A 26821-nucleotide genomic window follows, 5' to 3' on the forward strand; every position below is an offset into this window, starting at 1 on the left:
GTGAATTTTCCTGAGACAGGGTCTCACTCTGTTGCCCAGGCTGGAGTGCAGTGGTGCACTCATAGCACACTGCAACTTCCACCTCCTGGACTCAAGCGATCTTCCCACCTCAGCCTCTCAAGTAGCTAGGGCTACAGGAACATGCCACCAAACCTGGCTAATATTTGTTTGTTTTGGTAGAGATGGGGTTTTCCTATGTTGTCCAGGCTGATCTCGAAGTCCTTGTTCAAGTGATCCAGCTGCACTGGCCACCACACCTGTGCTAGATATGGTTTCTAAAGCTGGAAGAACACCTTATTTCAACATTCCACTTTAATAGATGAAACCAATGTACTGAGAAGCTAGGTTGACTTCCCCAAGATCTTTTGGCTGGTTACTTTAGAACAAAGGCTAGGCTCTTGGTTCTTCTATACTGTCACACTAGTAGACATTGGAAGGAATTACCTTCCAAGTTTATCAATAAATGCTGAGAAAAATTACAGTAATAAATGATTATGACAATAAATTATTTCCATAATTTTCATCTATGGGAACAGGCTTAAATAAGTGATTTTCATGGAGGAAAGGAAGGAGGCATGTGTAGTTTGAAAACAGCGGAATTTTGTCTTATTGCTTTGATTTGTTTTTAGACATGATATTTATTTTCAATTTCAAATTGAGAGCAGGAGATATTTATGTTTACTGAGGATGACTGCACCTGTAAAGAAACTCATGTGTTAGCTCCTCAAAACTTTTTTCAGGTTTTTGCTTCCATGAATTAAAAAAAATTTTTTTACTTGCTGCTTTTCTTAGTCAAAAATCAAACTAAAATGGGTGAATTTAGGCTGTTAAACTAGCGGGTGAATAGTCTAGGAAACAATTACTTTTCAACACTCAAGATTGAAAAGGAATAATCACAGGTTTAAACAGTTTACCAACTGAATTTCATCAACTGATGAATAAACAAAATGTCATAGATCTATGCAATGGAATATTACTCGGTTGGAAAAAGAAATGAAGTACTGACACGTGCTGTAACATGGATAAACCTTGAAAACATTATGTTAAGTGAAAGAAACCAGACACAAAAGGCCACTTATTATTGTATGATCTTATTTACGTAAAATGTCCAGAATAGGGAAATCCATAGACAAAAAGTAGATTAATGTTGACTCCGAGGGGCTTATGGGAAGGGGAAATGGGAGTGCCTGTTAATGGGTATGGGGTTTATTTTTGAATGATGAAATGTTATGGAACTAGATCAGCAGTCTCCAGCCTTTTTGGCACCAGGTTTGGTGGAAGGCAATTTTTCCATGGGTGAGAGTAGAGATGGGGTCGGGGATGGGTAAGGGTGGAGCATGGTTTGGGGATGAAATTGTTCCACCTCAGACCTCAGATTATCAGGCATTAGATTCTCATAAGAGCACACAACCTAGATCCCTTGCATGCACAGTTCACAGTAGGATTCATGATCCTATCAGAATCTAATGCTGGGTTGATCTGCCAGGAAGCAGAGTTTAGGTGATAATGCTCACCCACCGCTTACCTCCTTACTTTTCTTAGTCAAAAACCAAACTAAAATGGGTGAATTTAGGCAGTTAAACTAGTGGGTGAATAGTCTAGGAAACACCCTAGACTATTTGTGCGGCCTGGTTCTTAACAGGACATGGACAGGTACCAGTCTGCAGTTGTTGGGGGAGCGGTTGGGGACCCCTGAACTAGATAGTGACAATATTTGCACAACACTGTGAGTGTACTCAATGCCACTGAACTGTACACTTTAAAATGTCTAAAATGGTAAATTTTATCACAAGAAAACAAAGAAATTGCCTCAGTGAAACTTCAGTGTCAACCCCCTCCATGTGTCTGTGATTTGTGAGTAGGACTAGGCTTTGGGATAAAAGGGCAAACATCTTGTCTGCAGTTAATGACTTCCATAGGCCCAGAATATATATATTTGGAGGTAGAAATTGAGGGCCAGGGCTTAGCATAAACATTTCAGAGATTCCTGTTTCTTCTACAATTCCCTGGGGAGCTATAGACAAGACCGGTCCTCTTGTTTAAGAGTGAAAAATGTGTTGGAAGAAGGTCTTAGGCATTTTTTTTTCTAACTGTTGCTATTCCCAGCTCTCAATTGAGAGCTGTTTTCATATGCAGAAAAATCACTAGATTGATTAAAAATGGAAGTGTTTAGATCAAGCTGTAATTTATCCCGACCGTAAGCAATCATGGAGACAGGGTGAGAGGAATGAATTCAACAGTCTTGCTGTGTTGTGGCTGGTTGTTGACGCTGCTTCTGTGTTCTCCCTTGGTCAGATCTGTTCTCTCCACTGTTTCTGTGCCCTTTCAGCCTTTAAGAGCCCAACCCCTACGCTCACACAAGTTTGTGTTTTGTTCCTTTGTCTCTTGGTGAATTTTCTTTTTAGCAATTCCTGTACATTAGTCAACTCTTTGAAAGATATTTGTTTTAGCAGCAAGGTTACCTGGAGACAGAGGCTATTCCTATATGCTGTGACACCAGATGTCAGAAAAAGTTGGCCGTGTACCTGTTTTGTGGCATGATTTTAACTGTCTTTTTGCTTCCTCATTTCCGTTTATTTATTTAAAAAAATTTAACGGTAGGCTTTGCACTGGCACCTACAACTGATGTTTTTTCCCCAGATATAAAAATTATATGGGGGGCTATTGGCTACACTGAAAAATCTCCAAAGATTGGGTGACCTTCTAAAAGAATATTTATTTTTATTTAAAAATATGATACATCAAAGTGAAGCAGTGACACTTTAAATAAGGAGATGTATTAAATCTTCCAAAGAACTGGGTAGGAGGGAGGGTAATTTGCTTAAGTTCACTGTCACTCTGGATGCCAGAAATAAGAACTATCATCATTTTCTTCCTCTGTGAGCTTCAGGCACAAAGATGAGAAATTTTATTTATAAATCACTAAAGTGTTAGGATTTAAATTTTATTTAGAAATTAAAACTTCTCCTGTGAAATACCTTTTTTTTTTTTTTTTTTTTTTTTTTTTTTGTTTTTTTTTTCTTCAGGAGAAAACTCTTTTTTTTTTCAGCAGCTTAGGTAGGTGTTATCCAAATTTCTTTCTTAAACACTAAAATATCTTCCTTCCATGCATGTTTTCATTTTTTGTTTTTCCTTAAGCAAATCTTATCACAAATAAAGTTAATGTGAATTTTTTTTTTTTTTTTTTCATTTTGTTCTGCATCTTGTGGAAGTCCTGAATTCAGGGATGTTGTTACATTTACCAAGTTTGCTTCTTCAGGTCAGTTCCAATGTGTGGTTTAGAAGGAATTTATTTTCTCATATCCTCCCCATAGATTTCTCAATAGAATAATTTTCTAGAGGATATCTGGTTCACTTTGGGAATTTTGGGAAAATTTTGCTTACTGTTTTTTAAAAAATATTCACAATCTAAAATTTCTGACAAAATTCAAAATACTCTACAGAAACCAGCATATTGTACAATAATGATTTATTACTACGTAATAAAGAACCACCTTTAGCCTGGTCATGAAAATAAAAATCAACACAAATATTGCAGATCCCCATTTTCTAAAGAAATATATCTTTATTGACTTTTTCCATTTTCTTACAAAGCAGTTAAAAACTCATTCTTACCCTTGCTTGCTAATCAATGTTACAATGGCTGACTCCTTATGAGACTGTTAGTGGAGCTCTAGTAAGTTTCCTTAAGCACCACAGAAGATCATCATTGCTTGGTCCCACTTTTATAGAAAAGAATCCAAGTTTCACCAGAGAGCGTATGCTTAGGTCTCTTGAAGAAGAACAGCTTAGTGGATTAATGTCTAATTTACATACAGTAATAAGGACCAACTTTGAATCTTTACAGATTAAATGCCCACTTTATACCATGGTGTAATTATTTGAATTATGGGTGAGTGTACAGTATAGAGATGTAGATGCACTAGATATATCTATAAATAAAATAGTGCTTTAAGGTAACAATATTCTTTGGCTGACTTAAATGCCTGTGACTGACTCTTATAAAAGACTAAAATGAAAATGGCCCTACTATTATTGTCAATCTTAACACAGAGCTTGTGCGGAAGGTCCCTATACTGCTGACTGTCAGCATCTCCAGGTCCACGATATGTTCTCTTGGTCCTGATAACGACTTCACAAGTACAAGCATTGCACTTACAGGACTTGTTTGCTAAAATAAAAGAAAAAAGAGAGGGGAAGAGAATAATTTTTCTTCCATTGGAGTTTCTGTGCTTTGTTAGTATACCTCCTGTAAGAATTAGGGGGAGAATTTTGAGGGTGATATATAAGAACCACTACTTGTTCCCTTCTTGGTTTCAACTCTCCTCGGTTCTTATCCATTGTTTAATACAGTCATTAGCTCCAAGTTTCAAGGACTTGCTTTTTAAAAATAGTTCTTTGTTTTTGATTCCTCCCTCTCTAACATTTTTCCTCACTTTTAGTTGTGGTCTTTACAGAGGCTAGAGCTTAAGTGAGAATCTGATAATTTCTGAACTTGTAAACAAAGTTGTCCTTTTTCATTTACTTGACATTGTGCATCTGTTTACATTCTGGTTAGTAAAGAGAAATGTAAACAGTTTTTAAACAGAATGTGGTAAATGCTAAGATATGTGGGGTTATGCAAGGCACATATGAAGATACGTGAAGGTGTATGTATACAGGGAAGCAGAGAAAGAGCCCTGAAGCACTGAGGGAAAGCTTTTGAAAACCTGAGGAGAGTCACCAGGGATAAAGGAAAGTTTTGTAAAATAATGTGTTCAGGAGAACTGGGTGCAGTTTCATTTTGACGAAAAATGAATACTCCCTCTTGTGAGTAGAGGGAGATGAGGTTGGAGGGGTGGGTAAGTGGATGTGTAAGTCTGAATACCAAGGGATAGAGTCATGGATTAGGATTTAGCAATCACCTCAATGGGTGGATATTAAACCAAGGGAGATAATGCTTTGGTTAGGTCTGCTTGTTGTATACTCATGAGCAGCTTTCAACCCTCTGCTGCAGCAGTCAACCTCTTTCTGATCACTGTTCAATGTCTTGACCACAAGCTTCAATGGGGGCAGAAACTGGCTTGGCTTTATTCATTGTTGTGTCTCCAGGATCTTCCATGGTGCGTACCTCTTGTAAGCAATAGTTGTAGGTAATAACAACACCTTGAAGGCGTTTATTGAATTAATTTATTCATTATAACTTTTTTTGGCATCTGTTATGTGCCAGGTACCATTCTATGTTCTGAGGATAGAAAAGTGAACAGACAGGCACAGCCTCTGCTCTCATTATGCTCACAATCTAGTGGATGACAAGGTCTAGTGAATATAGACTAGGTGGTGATAGGGCTATGAATAATAACAGTAAGTCTCAGTAAGGGAGCAGAGACACTGGAGGAGTGGGCCCGGGGGATGTTGGATATTCAACCTTCTATTTCATATACTTTCTTTACAATATGTTCTCTGTTCCAGAGAAGATAGTTTTCTCAGTATTTTCCCAAAAGGAATATAAATAAAATTTTATATTCCATGCATCCTTTCACAAATCTGAATCATTTCATCCAGACACATGACTATCAAGAAACCTTCTTTGATAGCCCACATTGATTTTTTGATGTATTTGGACCATGGAATTAGGCATAAAATTGCCTCTTTCTATTTTCATAGATATTAACTTTTGCTGCACAGTAATATTTAAAGCTCCTTGAAATCAGAAAATGTGCATTACATGTCCTTTTAATTCCTCATGACACCTAGCATAGAGTTGAGCATGTAGTAGGTGCTTAATCTAATTAAACAACCTAATTAATTAACTTAATTAATCTACTGTTGATTTGCATGCATTTCAATGCCCTCTGCACAAGTAGAATTTTAGTGGAGAAACTCTGTAGGATTTGATCCAAGTACTTTTTTGATTATGTGAAAAGAAATAGTCTTGAAATGTCTATTTTTATTATTTTAAATAATTTTCGAATAATGTAACATTATTTAACTCTGGAATTAGCAAAATTGGCAATGTTTTATATCAGTCATGAGAATAAGGATTTCACTTGAGAAAAACTCTGTGTTCTTATTTGAAAATATCAAGTCAATAAATGCACTGATATGAATAATAAATAACTATAAAAGTGCCATGTTTAATTGCAAAGATAAAACATGTTGGAACTTTATTTTCTTAAATTATGGCTAAAAGTTCAAAATAGAAATTTTTTTTTAAAGATTTTGAGATGAACCCACTTTATTACCAGGGGTTACAAATAATGTTATTTGTTTAGGCTAGAATCAGTTAATTGGTAGTATCTCAACTGTGTAAAATTCATTCAGTGGAAGTTTCTTATAAATGGCAAATATATGTCAAATTTAAAATATCAAATGTTAAAGAACTATATTCATTTTTATTAGAAAAAATAATTGTAATAGGTTGCATTTTGCATTGGGTGTTTCTTTTCAGAAGTTGGTCATGAGAAATTAATCATTTTAAAATTTACTGGCAAAGAAATAACATAACTCTGGAGTTATAAGGGAAATTAATATATCAAAAAACAGGATAAATGGGTAAACATTAAATATCTGTAAACTGTACCACAAGGATGAATTTCTCAATTTAATTCGTATTCTCAAAATGAAATACTGACTTTAAAATCTGATTAAAAATAAAGAGTGCCCAAAGGAGTTTTGAGAAAATTATAACTGGATGAATAACAACCTTAGCATAAAACAGTTACCGTAACTCTGCAAACTGCTTGGTAGGGTGCCATCATTTTCACACGAAGTGGTGAGCCGTATTTAAAATATGTCCAAATTTTAACCTAAAATGAACTTGCTGAGATTTTGTAGGGAGACTGGAAGGCTGAGGCTTTGGGGTCAGGGAGACCAGCTCAGAAGCCACTGAAGGGATCAGGGAAGTGATGGGAGCCAGTTTACAGGAAGAGAGATAGTTATATGAGGGAGCAAAGATAACCCAGGAGACAGTGTGAGAGGGAAATGGCAGAATTCAGAAAGTAGATTTCACATAGGCAGTAAAAGATTGGGAGGTGACTCCATACTGTCAGCCCAGAAGTTTGCAAGAAGTTTGCATACTCTGCAGGAAGCTGGGGTCACTTCTCACATACTTACAGGTTTTAGTTTTGGTGTGAATGTAAAAATGCCTACACATAATACCCTTTAAATGTTTGCTCTCCTTCCTTGTGTGGATACCACACAACAACAACCAACTCCCATCTTTCTCAATAGTTAAGGCTGCCTTCAGGATACTTACTCGTAGGTAGAACTCTCCATTTTCATTTCCAGATTTAATCCGAAAGGTATTGATAGTGTTGGCATAAATAGTTGTGGCCTGTATCTGGAAGATGTCTGATGGCACAGATCTATCAGATCGGATGCTCATGTATTTGTAGACTATTGACTGGGGCAGTTCTCGGCACACAGCATTTGAGACTGGGCAAACACATCGGCTGCAGAGACAAACAAAAGTAGTCACCAGTTTGGCTTGGTAAGACCAGAAAATCTTCACTTTCAAAAGTTCTGATTTTTCTTACTTCTCTGGTGTTAGAATGTAGGGCTCTTGACAAGGATTTCGTGGATAACAACGGAAGCCGCCATGATAATTCCAACACATTTCATCCTCCCGGCATTGATTTGCGGTCTCACACTCATTTATATCTGTAGAGATGTAGGGTCAAAGAGTTTACTAACTAAACTAATGAACTGATCTAATTAAATCATATAACTGGCAGATTCTGTTTGCAAGGAAGGAGGTGTGTGGGCATCTGGACTGTGTTCGATCTGCTTTTAGACACCAGACTGGGTGTTCACTGCATTGAATTCAGGACAGATAGAGTTGAGTCACTCTACACAGATTAACACGTGTCATTTCATGATATTTTATCAAGTACTTATTGTTCATCTGTTGAATTCAAAGCCCAATGTTAACCACTGACTCTGCTTGTATAAAAGTTAAAAAAACACCAGTTCCTGTCCTCAGGGAGATTATACTTTAGGGAATATGTGTATGGTTACTTAGAAAATAAAACAGAATTAAAGAAGAGATAGATAAGTATACTGGGGGATTGGAGCAGAGTTGCATAATTTTGCCTGGGGGATTACGGAAGGCTGAAGGAATGAAGAGGCATCTCAATGTGGCCTTGAAGGGTGGTGGTTAGATGCAGTTTTCATGGCTGGGGCAGGGAAAGCTTTCCACGCTGAGAAATCAGCAAGCACAAACTATGGAGGGCAACTTATCATCTCTTTCAGGAGGTTGGGAGAGAGGAAAAGACTAGAAATGTGGTTTCAGTAAGCTGAAGCATGCTGGTGGCTAGTTAATGTGCTGGGAGTGGATTATACTCTCCAGAGAAAGCACAGCACAAGAAGTGAAGCTATTAAGTGTTCCTCCTCATAAAGCATAGCAACTTTAGGACGGTAAGGAAGAAGAGGAAGTTAAGGAAGAGGCTGTCAGTGGAGGGAGACAACCCAGGAAGAGGCAGTGCCAAAGCAGCTGGAGGGAGAGTCCTGGGAAGAAGGGCTGTATTTATGTCAGGCTGGACAAAGGCTGACTTTAGATTTGGGAATCAGAAGCCTCCAGATGACATCTAAGAGAACAGTTTTACTAGACAGCCATTACATTTATAACAACAACAACAATAAAAATAAAATTAATATCTACATCTCTATGACTCTGTCTCCCTTACATTTGAACAGTGATTTATATTTTATTCAATGTAAACTTTTTCAGAACCATTCCTTCTCTACAATGAGATATTTTTATTCATAAATTTACTTATTTCATACATAATTTACTGAATCCTTGCTGTAAGCCAAGCATGGGCTGGGGTATGATCTCTTTTGAATTCTCATACCTGGTGTTCTTTTTAAAGGGCCTTTATTGCTTTTTGCTTTCCATTATTGAAATCTGCATGTCTATCTTAACCCTTCTATTAGCTTGTAAACTCCTTGAGGGTTAGGGCTGTTGTACCCATCTTTTAATCCTTTCATCACCTAGCACTAATGCCATGGAGCACCTGGCTTTTAAGAAATATTAAATTGAACTAAGTTGCTCTTACCACAAGCTGTGTGGATATAGGTGAGAAAGATATTTTCACTTGATATTGGGTAAAAACACACAAGGGTTTAGTGGCTCAATCAAGCTCGTATACTCTAAGAGTAATACATGCCTTGAGTTTAGAGAAAAAAAAGTACTTTAGCTTCCAAACTGGCTAAAGTTATCTGGAACCCAAGAGGAAACTGGGAAAGCTAGGTAGTCTCCAAGAGATGGTTACAAAATGTGTCTTCTTGGACTGGCTATGGCTTAAGAAAGAAAACAGATTCTTCAGATGAAATCAGAATTGACTTATGCTTTCAATATTTTCCACTTTTTTGAAAAATAAAGATGCTGTTTAGGTACAGGGAAAACTAATACTGTTTTGTTACATGGAGTCCAACAGAAGCAAAAGACAACTTTATAACTTCATTTATTACTTCCAGTAATTTAGAGCCTAGCATAATCATCACCTTAATAATTCTGGAAGACTTTTCAGAAATTAATACTCTCAAAATATTTGATGAGTAGGTGTCTATGTGTATGTGTATTCTTTTTCTCTCTGTCTCTGCAACCCCCACATGCACACACATACACACACACACACAGTTTTCATTTGTATAGGCCTGTGAAATGAGAAAAGTTATTTCATTCCCAAAATAAGTGTTTTGGAGAAAGTTAAGAATCCAAACCTTTTCAATTTCATTTTATTCCTGTGGACAAGGCTCAGAAGGAATGATTTCAGAGGGGGAAAGCAATTGCTTTATACTTTAGGAGAATGCTAAGTCTTATTCACAAAAAATGTTTTGGCTTAACCAGGCATTCTAAAGCTGCATATCTTCAACATGTAACATTTATGAATCCCCCTCTTGCAATTTTAGTGCATATTCACCTTTAATTACAGTAGATATAAATGTTTCTAGATAGACAGACTAGGCAGGTAGGATCCCACTGTGCATTAATATGCTTCTGTGTTTCGCTGAGCATCAAATCAATTTTTGATCAGAAACACAGATATTTGAAAGACTCCAGAGAAATTTGTTAAGACATCTCACTAACATTTTCTTGTATGTAATATGCATGTTGAAAGTCTCAATTAAGTTTCAGTAAGTAAAACCATTGGAATGCAATGTTTTCCCATAATTCACATTTATAAAGTCTCTAGTAACCCGGAAAGGGTTATAAAGATGTTCATTGTGCAATGAACGACATTCTGATTATGTTCATATTCAGTGGTTGGAGTCTAGTTGAATAATTGTGTGCATATTATAAAATCCCAGGTCATAGATTTCCTCTGAATTAATATTTTCCGGTAAAATCATGATATAGACTGAGAATCCTCAGTGTCTCCTTTCCTTGATCTTTTCTTTTCTTAACAGGATCTTTATTGTCCTTATGCCTTTGCTCCAACTCTGATTAAAAAGGACTCTCTACAGAAGATTTACTACTAGTCACTTACATTGGGAAGTAAATTTCATAAAAATACTTTGACTTCTACCGGCTTTATTGTTTACAAATTATTTGTATGTATGTCATTCCACTAAATTTCCACAACTCCCTTTTCCAAATGAGAAAGCTGAGGCTCAGAGAAGTTTGATATTTCTTCAAGATTGTGCAGACCGAATACAGTGGAGCTGAAATTCAAACAAGTTTTCTGTCCTCAAGTTCCATCATTTTTTTCATTCTTTTGTTGCTTTGTATAAATTTAAGCATTTGTACTAGCTTTTCCAGGATTTTCTACATTTTTGGTTTTATCTGACAGTCTTTTCTCTCTTAAGATTTTCAACTACATGCAACATCGGAGTTAGGATGCAAATTCTTTTTTTTTTTTAGATCTTCCTGAGAGACTCTGAAATCATACCATTGTAGGGAGCTGCCTCTTCCACTTATGAATAGGTGTGAACATCATCTGAATGTTTATTTTGAAATGGATCCAGGTCATTAGCTATTTTGGGGTTAGTTTTTCTGCAAGATATTCAAGCACATTTTACTACATATAGGCTGACTTTTCTCAGCATCTACATTCTTACCCAATTTATAATTTTGGTGTTTAAGACAATTGAGACTGGATTGAGATATGTTTAACTCACATATTAAGCTTATGCTCTAAACTCAAACTCACAAGTAAAACATTTTAAAAACTGAATCTTTTCTGGTGGATGATTTGAAGATGTATCTCAAAGAGGTTATGTAGATTAGAAGGAATATCAATATTTTATTAAAATTATTTACCTTTTAAGGAGGAAAAATGATTACTCTGAATTTCAAGGAAAGTCAGTGTTAACATAGAGTTGCCTCCTTATGAGATATGTATATTTTATGATGGACAGGGGAAAAACGAGCTTACATTGTATATTCAAAGCGGTAAAAATGAAAGTCTATGGGAGAATCTCGTAACTTCCTCTCGGCTCTTCCTGGTTAAAACTAAATACCTAACGTATATGCAAATAATAAACTTACCTTGGCATGTTCTACTTCTCAGCACTTGGTATCCCTGGGGGCACACACATGAGAATTTCCCAGGTTCATTGACACATTGATACTGACACAGGTAGCTTGAGGTTCTGCATTCATCAATGTCTGTTGAAACAGACAAGAGCAAGGACACAGAGTTGAAAAGCTTATGCACCACTACTTTGGTTTTATATGTATATACATGCACATATATATAATTATATATATACACATATAATGAAAATTATTTATATAAAAAATTATATAACATTAAAATAATTATATATAATTAAAATTATTTATACTTTAATGAGGAAAAATTATATATATATATGTGTGTATATATAGGTATATGTAAAGAGACCTGGCTTCTGGTCTATTCCTGCTATGTTTTGACTTGGGCACATTTCTTAAGTTGCCTGGGTTTCACTTCTGTATATATGTATGTATGTATGTATGTATTTTTCTTCTGCTCAACAGTCCAGGGGGAAGTAATATACTTTTGATGTGAGCTCAAAAAAGTAAAAATATTGCAAATTCTGAAATAGAAATACAAAACTTTATAAGCAGCTCAAAGGCAAATTCTAACAATATCAGCTTATTTCCCTCTATAATTTCACAGCAGAAAGAGCTTTTCTTATCAGGAGTTTTACTGAATCATTTCTGACAGTTCGGCTAATCCTGGACCTAACTACACTAGCTGAACAGACTGAATGAATTGGCTTGTGGTTGACGCTCTTCATTTTAGATTCTGCAGAAATATCCAGGATGCAGAGTTCATTCATGTTTGTCTTCTCAGAAACTGGGTGACTTTGACGCCAAGTTCATCTGAGCTTTGAACTCCAAGTACCCTACCTTTGCAAGCTTCCAGAATGACAGCTTGGCAGGAGCTGGCCTTCAGGGGAAGAATGCTTCGCATTTCTGAATAGTGATATCCCTACCGTTAACTCAGAAGGGCAGAGGCAGCTGTCCTGAGGTAGCCTCTTTCAATTTTGCGCGTAATGGCATGATGTGAGGCCTCTCTCAGTGAGGTTTGAACTTTGTGTAAAGCTGAATGAAGGTCGGAGACATCAAGTGTCTGTGGCATTCCCCTCAGGGTGTCTAATGCCTTTTGAATTACACAATGGAATATGCACATGCAATGGACTCTGAAGTTCATCAATTTAGTTAAATGGATCTCTTCTTGTTCACATGGAAAGTGAAACCCCGGCAACTTAAGAAATCTGCCCAAGTCACACAGCAGCAGGAATAAGACCAGAAGCCAGATCTCTTGATTTTTTATTTTAATGTTTTGACATTCACTCAGCTAATCTGAAACTTAAATGTGCACACCAGTCAACTGGAGTTTTTGTTAAATGTAGATTTGGACTCAGGAAGTCTGGGTGGGAAGCCTGAGTTTCTGCATTTCTCATAAGCTCCCAGGAGGTGCTGACACTCTTGGTCAATGGATAACACACTGAGAAGCAACATGCTAGAGCGCCCTTTCTAATTATTAGATCCAGCCTGCACCTAATATTTCAGTTATTTTATTTCTTTTCCTTTTTCTTGGTAACATATTAAAAAGGCAGTGTAACAACTGAACTACATTAACTGGATTTTAGAACAGAATTCTCAAGAGTAAACATTTATTTTTAGAAACAGGTACATAATCAGATAAAACAACAGCAATCACAGGAATTGGACTCTTTCATTTTTATTTTTATTATTTAATTTTTTTTCTTTTTCTTTTTAAAATTTTTTTTTGAAAGTGATTTATTTAAAGAAAGAGAGAAACAGGAGAAGGAGAGAGAAAGAAACAGCTAACCCTCACACTGAGTGAGAGAACCCAGAAAGATGGAGTCCGGGAGAGGAAAGCAGCTTCCACACTGAGTGGAAGGGGATAGAGAGAAAGATGGAGTTTAGGAGGGGAAGACAGGCTTCCACAAGAGAGTGTGGAAAGGGACTCCAGAGGGAAAATCCAGGATAGAGGAAAACAGCTTCCACGAAGGGAGTGTTTGTGGAAGGGTACCCAAACATGGAGTCCCAGGAACTGGATTCTTATTCCATACTATTTGGGGAGATTTTTACCTTCACAGTTGAGCCTGTCACTGCTTAGCTCATATCCTTGATTGCACTGACAGATGAATGAACCAAGAATGTTGTAGCACTGCTGAGCACATTGATTGCTGGCATCACATTCATTTATATCTGAAAAAAGTTTTTTTTAAATATATATATAGACTTTAAACATATCCTTGCTCTTTTGTACCTATGTCATCTGCTAAGTGAGTAATTCCCTAGCTGAATTACTTGCCCTGCAGAAGCTCACTGCAGAACATCCATTTAGGTTTCATATTTGTTGGAACAACTTCTACCATCTGTCATATACATCTCTTGGAAATACCAAAGTATTTTTTCTAGGAATGACAGTTAGTTTGATGTTTGATTAATCTTTCCAAAGGAATTTAATGCTTCTAATAAATATACATTCCAGTATCTATTTTCTTTTGTTGTTGCTCAGATACAAAATGCCAAGTCTATAAATAATTGATATTAAGACACATACTGATATGGTCTCTCAACATGCTGTACTGAAGATTTATCTGTGCTATTTATTACTTTTTAAATGGGTTCTGTTAAATTCCATTACAATTATAACATAAGCCTTTGAGACCCATACGGAGTTTTGCAATGCTCTAAAGCACTGCAAATATTGTGAAAAGGCATTTTTCCTACACTAGATTTTTTTCCATGTCATGCCAATCTTTTAATTGTGTGCCATGACATTGCATTCTGAAAAAGGAGAAGCAGCATGTAAAAATCAGATGCACTTTCAATGGAAAGTTTATATACTTGAACTTGTAGTTACCCCTTTGGCACTTTCAGCATCATATCACTCACTGTTGACTAATTGGTGTGTGTCTATCAATTGATTTGTAGTTTTAAATTTGTTGATATATCCGCAGAGGATAATTAAAACCAAAGTTAAGAAGTTTTCCATTCACATCTTGATGTGTTTTAAGACACAGATTGGTTATCATCTTTTAAGCTTTATGATTGATGAAGGGAAGTCAATGGAAACTATTTACTCAAGAACATAGAAAACTGGAAATACTGCAACAGGGCATGGGGTTTCCTTTTGTGAAGACGGAAATCAGCAAGTTCTCAAAAGGCTTACCTACACAGGTATAGTTGTTTGCTGCCAACTGAAACCCAGGACTGCACTGGCAATAAAATGAGCCTGGTGTATTCACGCATCTTTGGTGGCAATATGGAGGGATGGTACATTCATCTATGTCTAGGTTATCAGGCACACACACAGAAAGAGAACCAAATTATTGAATTAGCATTGCTGTTTGCTTTCAAATTCTCTGTAGAGTGTTATCTAGTGAAAAATCTCTTTTTAAAAGTAATAATTTCATCTCTATTTTGTTAAAATTAGAATATATATATTTTAAATATACTTTGTCTGTATTCTGTAGTTAAGACGTTAAAAACAAAGACTCAGTGTTCATGCCATTCAGTGGTAAATAAACTTGGTGAATGGGTTGAGATTTAAAGAAAAGAAAATAACTAAGACTATTGCACACATATATATAAGATGTCAGTTTGGGGAGTCAAAAGCTTATTTATAACTACAGAAGTAAAAAAGAACTACTAAAGTGCATGGTGCCGCGCAAAAGAGAGGAAACAGTTGTGGGCTGTGCTCAAATGGTGACCTTGGCTAAGTCACTTATACATTTAGTATTTTGTTTTTTTTCTTCTGCAAGATGTAGATAGCAAGTTTTGCCATGTGTATCTTAGGAAGTTTTTGTGTATCCAATAAAAGAACACTGTGGAAGAATAGGATGCTAAACAAGTTACCTCTTGAGAGTGCTCTTCTGACACTTTGGTAAAGTGTTCCAGCCTGTGTCCTTCTCATATAAATATTTTCAACTATAAAATGCTCAACTGAGAACTTGCAGAGTAGGACTAGCATCTTAGAAGCATAATAAAATTTCATTAATTCATGATTCTACACTTTGTGACAACTCCAACATGGCATGTGTAATTTAAAACAACAATTATGCATATACAACGTAATGCTAGTTAGTGGCACTGCCTTATGGTAAAACAAAACAAAACAAAACAAAACAAACCTTTATGCTGGGCTCTTTTGGTACTTTAATAACTAAAATTGTGGGAGGCAGTGTACTCAAGTGGCCTCAGGATAACCTGAGTTTGAATCTTTGTTCTGGCAATTACTAGCTTGGTCTTAACCTCCTGAACTTCTATTTCCTCTTCTGTAAGTAAAATTGTTGGGAGGCTTACATGTCATAATGTAGGCAAAGTTCCTGGCTCACAGCAGGTAAACATAAATGGGAGCTAATAAGCTGCAAGATACATCTGATTCAACTTGAATGTTGAAATAAATGATAAGAAGGTATTCACATGGCTTTTCCCCTTTGTTCAGGTGTCTGTTCAAATGTTACCTCCTCAGGGAGACCACTCTCCCACCAATATAAAATAGATTCTTCTACTCTATTCCCTTACCCTGCTTTAGACTTATTTGTAGCCCTTAACAGTGTTCAACATTATGTTACATGTTTATTTGCTTCTTGTCTGTCTCCCTCACTATAATGCCTGGCAAATAAGACCTGTCTTTTCCCCTTGAGGTGAAGGTAAAGGGTTTTTTTTTTTTTTTCTGTTCATTGTTGGATCTGGAATAGGGCCTGGCATAGTAGGTGCTCAATAAATATTATTTGAATGAATTGAAACTTCACACTGATTAAGAGCAATTTTAGCATAGTGCTTCCTAGTCTAGTACTATCGTCAGGTGCTAGTATTGATAGCTAATTCGTATGAATGGTATTATACTTTCTAATAGCACCATGAGGGCTATCAATTTGTAAGCTCTGTTTACTACTATCCCAAAGCCTATAACAATGCTTGTTGCACAGTAAGCCCTCAATAACTATTTGGTGAATAAATGATGCGTGTCTTCTCAACTTGTAAACGTTCATTGAACCATTGTTATTTGCTAGCATTGTGTTTGGCACTGCAAGTTTATAATGATAATAAATATACATATGTTCTACCCTGTCTGGTATAAAAGACAGGCATGGAACAAATTATTCCATGGGATGGTAAGATCAACAATAGAAACGAGTGTGTGGGACAAAGGGAGTACCATGCTACTCGAGGTGTGGCCTGCTGACTGCTGCTGGTTCATGGACTTTTTGGACCAGTCTGCAATGAGTAAATACAGAAACTGAGAGTACATGTTTAGACATAGCAATACTGTAACATCATTTTTGTTGTACTTTATAGAAGTATTGGTCCGTCACAGATTGGAAATTTACAAAAAAGTATCCTTTACCATAATTTGAGAAGTACTGGCACAGGGGAGGGAGCAACTAATTATATTTGGGTAGATCATAGTGGGCTTCCCAGAGAAAGTGACCCTAAGCTAGGATTTGATAGTGAAATAAGAGTTTGCCAGGAGGGAATGTTCTTGGTGCTGTAAAGAGCTTGTGTAGAGGCACCAAAGTGTAAGCAACACTGTGTGATGTGTGTAGGGAACTGGTGGAATAAAGCTGGAGTGTAATTTTTTTTTTGGTGAGAGAAAGGTGTTTATGCAACAGAGCTGGACAAAGATCAGATTGAGCAAAACCTTTCATGCTCTGTCAAGGAATGTAAACTTGATTCTCTCGGTGAGGGGAGCAGGAGGGGAAGACACACGATTACATCTGAGTTTAGGAATATCTCCTCCTACCAAATTAAAAGGGCTATGACCATATGTTCGATTCTCTTTGATTTACCCTACACCAAGTTGGATTAGTTCTTTTTTCTGTACTTTTGATGCCCTCAAATGTTTATTTTCCTGTCTAACACAATAGCAAAACTTTGGTATCGCTGGAGTTTTCCACACATTCTTCTTTTAAACCATAGCTTTATTTACAGCAAACCCTGGGCCTTCCTCAGAGGCTGGGCACTAACTCCAGCATCTAGGCACAGCCCTATGGCAGGCAGAACTGGGCTGGGGCCCACAAGAAACTCAGTGTTGACATGTGAACATTAACAGCTCACATTCTCAGATGAAAACTGATGCTGGTTGTCTGTCTCCATATCTTCACCCTCTGTTCCTAAGAGGAAACAAGGCTTCTTCACTGATCTGTGGTAAGAAGGGGTATGTAAATAAATGGACAGAGGGAGTTAGAGTTTCATGCCTATTGCTGAGTCACATGATTAAGCCCACAGTGTTATATTTTACTTCACTATCTGCCAGTTGGCTTCCTCATACTTTCTTCTCTATTCACTCAAAACACACACATAGAGCCTCCATCATGTGGTGGGCATGCTTCAGGGACTGGGGAGACCACAGTGACACAAGCTGACCTGGTCTTGCCATCAGAGAGCTCACGCTCTTAAGGCCCTCCAGCAGAGGCATAAGCTGAACACTTGGCTTTGTACTCCTGGTACCCTACGAAGGCTTGCAGCATAAACAGCCTTTAATACCCATCTGTTGACTCAGAACACAATGATAGCGTATTGCTTTACTGCACAGGGACAGGCACTGTTCTAAGTATTCCCTACATGAGCTCTGGAGTAGGGACTAGTATTATCTCCACAGTACAAACGAACATAGTGAGACAAAGGATTTAAGTAACTTGCTCAGGGTCTCAAAGTGAGCTGGGGGTGGTACTTGGAATGCAACTCCACCATTTGCTCTCTGTGCTGTGCTGTGCTGTGCTCTGCGACACTTAATGGTGAACGAAGCCCACAGTACCAGTGTGTTAGTGCCATGGCCCCCAGAACAGCGAATTTAAAATTATTTTTGGTTGTTTTTATGGTCCCATTCATACCCCAAATATCTGCTCTTGCTTCGTCTAACATTTAATCAACACTTTGTTATCCAGAATAGGCTCAACCTGTAAGGTGAATTGTTTCTTGTTAGTGTAAAAATGGATGGGTAGTCTATAAAAGAATAGGCAGTTGTTGGCTACCATTCTCCAAAGAAATCTGATTGCTTTGATTGGAATGCTTGAGGTTGAAACAGTCAAGGTACTCAAGACAGGACCATGCTCACTGCACTGTGGTACTTACCTACACACTGCTCCCCTCGCTTCTGATATCCAGGAGGGCACTGACATGTGAAGGAGCCCCGTAAGTTGATGCACACTTGGTCTGCTCTACAGTTGTGTGTCCCTGAAGTGCACTCATCTATGTCTGTCAGAGACACACAAACAGAAAGAATTGTCAGTTGTGAGAATGTTGATATTTCCTCCATTTTGCCACTTCTTAAGTTTTTACTTTATTCTTAAAGCTTTATAATGTTGTTACATTGGAAGTACTTAAAATTATAAATTATTTCAAGTGTTCAGAAAATAATTTTGCAAATACCAGTGTGTACCACTCAAATTTAACAAATGCTAACATTTGCCATGTTGGTCTCAGCTCACTTTGTTTTGTTAAGAAACATTTCAGATACAGCTAAAGCCTCACACCATCCTCATCCGCTGACCCATCACCTACCACTATCTTGGTAGGCATGAATCCTTCCCTGAGATGTTTCTGTGCTTCTGTTAGACAGGGATGCAGCCATTAGGACATAGGGTATTGTTTTGTATGTTAAAAAATTTAAATAGATTATATGATGCTTGCTTTTTCCATCCAAAAATATGTTATATTTGAGATAATTTCCATTGACAAATTTCTAAAAATCTGACCAATAACTGGGTGTAATCAAACTTTAATATTGTATGTTCCCTGTCACTATTTGTTTTTGCAAACAGCAGAGTAACATGTATGTATAAATATTTCATTGCAAATTTCAGCATGCAAAGGATTCAATTTAATCATGTTCCTCTAGCCTGTGTAGTTTAAAAATCCACATTTTCTCAAAGCAGTGTACTTCTGGGAATAATTTACTAAATGTACCTTAAGGAGTATGCAGGTTACAATTCTAGAAAAGTAAACGCTCAGTGATAGCATAATAAACCAGTTACAAGAAATTTCTTTGGGATCAAAAGGTAATATAAATTTGTGTGTGTACATTCATATTTACAGTAATTAATTTTACCTTATCTATATCACCTTTATATTCATTCAAATCCATATTATGAAGTTAAGTAGCACACAAGAAAGGATCATATAATTTCATCATTCTTCAATAACCACTCTAAGCTTCATTAAAAAATATCTTAAAACTTGGGATTCCTAGATGACAAATTTTGCATAAAAAACAAAATACTATCCTGGGTCTACCAGAGTGATGATCTAAGACTCCTTAAATCTGCCTCAGGGGTCTTAGATCATCACTGTGGCAGACCCAGGGTAGTATTTTGGAAGAAAATGTAGATCAGTAACTAGAATTTACCCGATTTCTGTCTTCCCTCTAAGAATCTCAGAGTAGCCCCTAGGGTTGTTTTGCCTTTCACTTTTCTGTAGTTTTCAAGGGGGACTGCTGCATTTACAGTATGCAGTATAATAATATATGAAGTTGAGATTATAAAAGGGTTGTCTTCAGAAATCAACTTCACTTAGCTGGGTGTGGAAATGATAAGAGAGATTCTTTCCATAAGAAAAAGGGAGGGGAGATGAAAAACACTTGAATGATGTATGGCTATTTATTGGATAATAATCTATAAAGCATCCACTTACGTAATTCTTTGAACTTGCTTTTAAAGTTTTGGCTAAGGTTTTTGTTACTTTGTTTTGAAATTTATTATAATTACTACTAGTATTATTTTCAAATCAGTGATTACAAACTGTCCTTTCTAGGTACTATGCGATGGTGCAACAATCTTGCTTTGACATTATCTGCTGTTTTTTGTGTCTTTTATTATTTTCTCAGATGCACTTGATGAAAACCTTTCTATTGGGGTTTCTTCAGAGCTTTATGACTCATTAATGCAGAAATGACAGCAGAATTTCTATTGTTTTATGTCAAGAACATTTGCCAGCATTTGCAGTGATAACAGTCCTGAGAGGTATGGCAATGTTAGATTCAGATGTGGCAAGTTTCCTCTGGCAGAAGATCAAGGCCTTGGGCTGGCTGCTGCATTTTCTAAGGGAGGCCTCAGCAGTGACTGAGGCTTTTCTTTTTGACATCTCTCTGCAAACTGCCTCCACCCCACTGCATTCCTACAACCTATGCCCTATGACTTCCTTCCTACTTTCTTGTCACTCATGTCTTAGTGTCTGATAAATAGGCTAACATTTCCAGTGGAATTAATATATCATTACATAGATTTTAAACACAAAAACTTGCGCTACTCCTTCTTAAGAATGACATCTTCTGAGGGGATTATTTAATACAAATATTAGGTGAGTTAAATTAATTTAATAAAAACAAACAACAACAAAAACAAATAAAATACTACTGTGCTCACTGCCACTACTTTTCTTCCCTTTTACTACCAAAACCTAAACAAAGCTGCAACAAGACTTGCCTCACCTAGGACTGACTGGTGATTACACATTCTACTTACTGGGACTCATAAAATCGTCCAAAAAAGTGACCTCTGTGACCAGGAAGCGGCTACTAACTACATTTCCATTTATGGCTTCTCTAGCTATACTTTAAAATACTTATCCTCTCCCTTGCTGTTGTCAGTTTATCTAATGCTAGGGGCTATAAACAGATTGAATTTCTTTGACCTATTTTCATTTATAATGTCCATTTATTTGTTTATCTAAAGAACACAATTTTATTATTTTGAAAATTATACTTTGAGATCCTGGAATTGCTTATTTACACATCTATACGAAGTCATATAAAGTTATTACACATTGTTAAATTTATTATGTTTGCTTTTCTACTTCTATGCATTTCCATTTGTCTTAAATATCAGAAAGTTCACTATGATACAAAAATTACCAAAATGGACAATGATGTCAGAAACTCAAGGCAGAATATCCATCCCTGGGCAGATTCTATGGAAAAGCTGGCTCTCTCAGGAGTGTTGATGACAGCCCACTGTCCTCTACTTGCTCCTGACTCCCCATAGTGCAAACACTGCCTTTCGTAGATATCTCCATGGTGTGTAAGAAAAATCAGTTTCCTACATTTATATGGGAGGATATCTGCATTAGCAAAAGCAATGCTTTATTTATAAAGGAAACTACTCAGGTCAGCCATGATTTTCCTGATAACCTAGGACAAATTACTATAGGGAGAAATTTTTTGTTGTTGTTTTTTCGTGATTATAATTTGTCATTAACAGTTAAGCTCACTTGGTTTTTCAGGCAGTCAGTTAATAAATTTCCTGGGACCTGGTCCCAAGCTCTTTGGGTGGGGGTGGGGGATATATATCTTACTTTCTCCCCACCCCCGCCATATTCCCAGTGCCTTGGATAGTGCATGAAACATGGTGAATTTTCAATAAGTATTTGTTCAAGAAATGGGTAAACGAGTTACTACCATTTGCTGAGAACTGGTGCCTAAAGTTTCAGGAAAAGTAGGATCAGTGTTTTACCTAATGGAGCTAAAAATGTATAAAGTAAAGTAACAGGTAATATCTGAGAAACACAGCAAAATCAGCAAGATGTTAGTCAAAGAAAAATGATGTTGAGCAATTGAGTCCAGGAGTGCAGAGGCTATGAGGTATAAAGCAGAATCAGCAGTGGGCAGCCATGGATGATTAGCCAAAGGAAGTGAGTTCTCCATTGCATTTTGAAGAAAACGAGATGCATGGGTTGCCAGGAAAAGGAGGCTGTTTCTAGGCAGAAAGCAGCTAACATTAGAAAATGTTGATAAGACAAAACTGGTTTCCATGAGAAGAATGGCAGACAGATGGAGTCAGCACAGCTGTAGGGGCTCTGTGTGAGGAGCCTAGTGCAGTGCCTGGTTGAAGGGGATCACGAAATGCTAGCTCTGTGGTGAGCAAAATTCAAGTCTTAAAGGCAGGCTTAGAGAGTCTCAACTGAACAACATGGGGAGTCACTCTGAACTATGTAGACAGAGCCTAATGCTAACATCACCAAAGAACAAAATAATAGAATGTGCTTCCTAAAATATCACAACACATTTCATCATTCTAATACATTAAGAATAGCTAATGGCAATATTTGGTGATTCCCTCATTTTTCAAAAATGTGCCCACATGCTCCTTCCTAGTGATTTATACTATTGTAGGTCCCTCTCTTGCTGACTTTGGCACCATTAGTTGCTTTAAATAACACAGGCTAATCTTTGCTCAGCTCTCACTTCTAGCCTCTTTGTCACACCAACCCCCAAGTCTAGAGAACCACACATTTGATTTTCTCTCAAAGTTAATGGGGGCAACTATGTCCACATCTCTGTGGTGTCCATTAAGTCCCTGCTTAGGCCCTCATTCTCTATGTTTTTGGCTCCTTCCCTTCAGTCTGACTCATATTTCCCAAACCCCTGACTCATGCTGCTTTCTCTCTCTTATGCAACATTTTAATCTCTGCAATGTTCTTTCCATAATTTGATAACTTACCACGACATGGAGTCCCTTCAGCATATTTTCACAGGCAAAAATTATCTGCACCTTGAATGGTATTGAGTACCATTTAGACTTTTCTAATTTGTGCTGCTTTTGGTTTAAGAAAGAATTCAGAACTACTTCTGAATAAGTCACTGTTGACTAGTGATGAGAGTGCGTTAGTAATAGGACAAAGAAGGCTGAAATTATTTCGAATCTGTCACTCCCCATGTAATCTAGGGTCATGGTATCAATTTTTTTCTCTTTGTTTCTCCATCTCTAAAATAGTGTATCCTCAACAATAACACACAGAGTTTTTAAAGTATTCAGATTCTTTACAATATGCTTTTTTGTTTCCAGACTATAAATCTCTGGAGTAAAATAACCATATTTTTACTAGTTCTGTGTGGACACTGTGCATGCTTTGCAAGTGTTATTCGGTGGTGCTATCCTGTGAATTCTTGTGGTTAAAGAAATGGTAGTGGTTAAACTCAAGTTGCTGATACTTGTTGATCTGTGTAGATTTAAAACCGTATTATACCTAGCTTTCTCAATCAAACTGATTTAATCTCATAAATGGAGTAAAGTGGAAAAAAGGTCAAGGTCAGGTGTTCATGTTTGTTAAGAGGAGCCACTTTACCATTGGCCTCCTTCCTCCCAACATTCTTAATGATTTAGATACCCACCTGCTCAAAATGATTGCTCCCAATCCTTTCTAGGGAGAGGGTGATAAACTAGTTCCTACCAAAGTACTCTTTTTGCTTACTCTCTGACACTTTTCAAATAAAAAGGGACTCATTGAGTGAAGGTCTTAGAGGTATTTGGAATATTTGTCTTTTTACTATAATCCTGGAAGGTAAGAACCACTTAAGCAAGAGCTGAGGACACTGCAGTTTACTACTGATTTACTCATTCAGTAATTGCTATTGATAATGATAACCTGAGTAATATGATAACTTATGTAGATTGAAATCTGATTAAGAAGAAAGTGTATAACATTTTACATAGCTTCATATAAAAACTTGGTAATATTCTAAAATTAATTGGTACGAAAATAGGTATATTCTTAGCAATATGAAAAGATCTATTATTTGATTGGGAAGGCAGAATTATAAAGCTTCTGATTTAATCCTAATGGCAGTCCTGTGGAAGAGGTAGTTAATTCATCCACAATTTACAGATGAGGAAGAAGGATATCACTGAAATATCGACTCAGTTGAGGGGACTTGCCCAAGGTCACATAGAGCAGAGATTCAAACCCAAGGTTTCCATTTTGTTTCCGCAATTTAGATCTTCAGAAAGACTTATTTCCTAAGAGTTCTGGAGAGCAGTTTTAAGTGGAGTTATACGTGTTTTTAATTTTTTTTAGCCTTAAAAATACGATTGTTAATGTCACAGCACCTTGATTCCTCCCTTGTGTCTTTCTTCTACTTAGAATAACATTCATAGCCCTCCAAGTTTTCTGTTTCTCTCCCCAGTTTTTAGCCAATTATCAACAATTTTTTGTTAAAGACTTTCTAGTTCCCTTGCTGTTTCTTTCATAGTACTGGAATCAGATTTATCTGGGCCAAATGCCCAGTTCCAGTTAGCTTTTCACCCTTCTGAAATTATCAGCTAGAATTCACCCAAGCTAAGCAGTTCTAGTGGAGAAAATAAATACTAATATTAAGTAACAAGAAAGAACTGTCTTCATCGATGGCCAGCAGTAGATTCACAGTTCTAGATTCTTATCAATTCTGGCAAAACAGATCGTTAATAATTTGGTGTGCTTTAAACGATAAACAAAAATATCACCAAAATCAACAAATATCAGCTTCCCTGATAGTTCGTTTCTTTGTTTTAGAGAGTGGCGAGTCAAGTGTCCTAGAAGTTCTTGGCATTGCATTGTGTTCTATCAGGACTTTACGATATGCTGTTCTCACAGGAAAAAAATCATGCTACTTCCAATTGCTTTTCTAGCAATGATGATGGATTTGCATTGCAAATGGACCCCCTCACCTAGCTTCCTCTGTGGACAATAGTGTTCATTTGCTAGATGATTGGATAGGCTTATAGTTCATGAACACGAGGAAGAAAACCAACTGGTACATGTGAACGACCAATCTGTGACTCATCTGTACTACACACAAACCAAATGAACCAAAGGGTCATAGGCTGAAACAGAAGAGCAAGGAAACAAAGGCTTTACTTCTCATTCTTCAGCTGTTTTTGCCCACTGACAACGTAAACTTTATGCTTTCAAAATCTCAAGAAAACAACATTTTCTACTGATAAATGGTGGTTAATAGGAGTATTTTCTGGCATCTCTGTGAATATGTCATACCCAGATAAACTCCCTTTTTTTTCCCCCAGCTTAATTATTAATTTAAAAAAAGTTTGAGAAAAGATAACCCTGATATTTGGGATATTACAACCAATCATCAATCTGCCACCTTGTGGAGGTAAACCTGTATTTTGAAACAAACAGCACCATAAGTCTTTGCTCCAGGGTGGCTCAGTACTAGGAATTAAAGACCCTTTGTGTGAAGGTTTAAGCCCATTCCATACAGGCTGGAGACCTACTTCAAAGTGGATGGCCTTTGGAGGAATTAAGATCCTGCTCTGTTATGGGATGCCTCTGAACTGACATTTCAATTGTGTTTTCCTGGTGCCTGGCCACTTCATCTCTCCTCTCCCCTATCTCCCACTTCCCTGGTCTGGGTCAAACACTGGCAAGTGATGAACTGAATGGAGACTGACTACATTCAACTGAGTCCACCAAGCCCTGCCCGAGCACTGTGATTTGATTCTTGGCCTCCCTCCCTGAGGCCTTGCAGCCAGATTAGTCAAGTCTCCGGAGCCCAAAGCACACACATTCCTGGCTTATTCCTTCAGGCAAATCATCACTTGAGGTCGCATAAGCCCCTGGCTATGGCAGTGCCAATTATAACAAGCATGGCTTGCTGACCTCCTAATTATATGAGACCAATTACATTATGCTTGTTGTTCATTCAACAATAAGCAGCTTTTGTGCCCACTAAATTGAGGCATACTACTAAATTTGGTGAGTGTAACTTGGCAATACTTCTCCAACTCATTAACTGCTTGCCTAAAGCTTTTTCAATAAAGAATATCTTTGTGCCTCTTGCCTTCAGAGAATGTTATTTTCTTGTGTGTTTCCTGCCCATTTCATTAGATCTTACTTATGATCTTTCTGTGCAATGTTTCTTCATATGCCTCAGGGCCCTTATTTGCACTAAATTCTTTTTTTCTGTTCTCTTTTTGATTCAGAATTCCAGTACAATGAAAAGCAATGAAAAGAACAAAGATGTGGATAAATCTAAATAAATACTGCTGCCTAAAACAATAATAGTAAAGTATTTCGGGATTTACAAAATATTTAGAATTAAAGTACATAAGAATAATAGCATATATAGGTTGGCAAGAAGAATAGAGTTTAAATATTTTAAGGTCCTTTGCATCACACAGGAAGAATTAAAAATACTAATTTGTCTTAAATTTTGATAAGTCATGGATGCATGTTCAAATGATCCCTAGGAAAAACAATAAAGAAATGGCAAAAAAGTAAAATGACAAAGCTAGTAAAGGGGAAATGGAATAATACAAAATACTGCCTGAATTTAGAAAGAAGACAAGAAAGAAAAGGAAACTAAAATATGCAGGACAAATAGACGGTAAATAGAGTGGTAGGTAGTTTTAAACCTAAACATTATCAGTGGTTATAGTAAATGTAAATGGACTAAATGCTCTCACTAAAAACCAAAAACTGTCAAATTGATTAAAAAACGAAATCCAAATATACTATTTCAAGAATCATAATTTAAATTTAATGACACAGATTATAAGAAAAAAGATGGAAACTATATGTAAACACTAAACAAAAGAAAGTTGGCTTTGCAATATTAGTATCAGAAGAGGTTGACTTTAAGGAAAAATGATTATT

The 26821-nt window shown here is 36.8% G+C and overlaps 1 protein-coding gene across 1 annotated transcript in view; it reads right to left on the reverse strand.

The window, feature by feature from the left end:
• Positions 1-3539: 3539 nt before the first annotated feature.
• The window catches only part of EFEMP1 (EGF containing fibulin extracellular matrix protein 1), a 63821-nt gene continuing 40539 nt past the window's right edge, over positions 3540-26821 (reverse strand). Inside the window, exons 5-11 of the mRNA XM_017542362.2 lie at positions 18533-18655; positions 14625-14744; positions 13535-13654; positions 11474-11593; positions 7518-7641; positions 7238-7433; positions 3540-4171 (exon numbers count right to left, since the gene is read on the reverse strand). Of these exons, the coding sequence (XP_017397851.1) occupies positions 4010-4171; positions 7238-7433; positions 7518-7641; positions 11474-11593; positions 13535-13654; positions 14625-14744; positions 18533-18655 (965 nt within the window). The 3' untranslated portion in view covers positions 3540-4009. The remainder of the gene's footprint in view (positions 4172-7237; positions 7434-7517; positions 7642-11473; positions 11594-13534; positions 13655-14624; positions 14745-18532; positions 18656-26821) is intronic.

This window comes from Cebus imitator, unplaced genomic scaffold, assembly GCF_001604975.1.
Source record: "Cebus imitator isolate Cc_AM_T3 unplaced genomic scaffold, Cebus_imitator-1.0 Scaffold143, whole genome shotgun sequence".
Lineage (NCBI taxonomy): Eukaryota > Metazoa > Chordata > Mammalia > Primates > Cebidae > Cebus > Cebus imitator.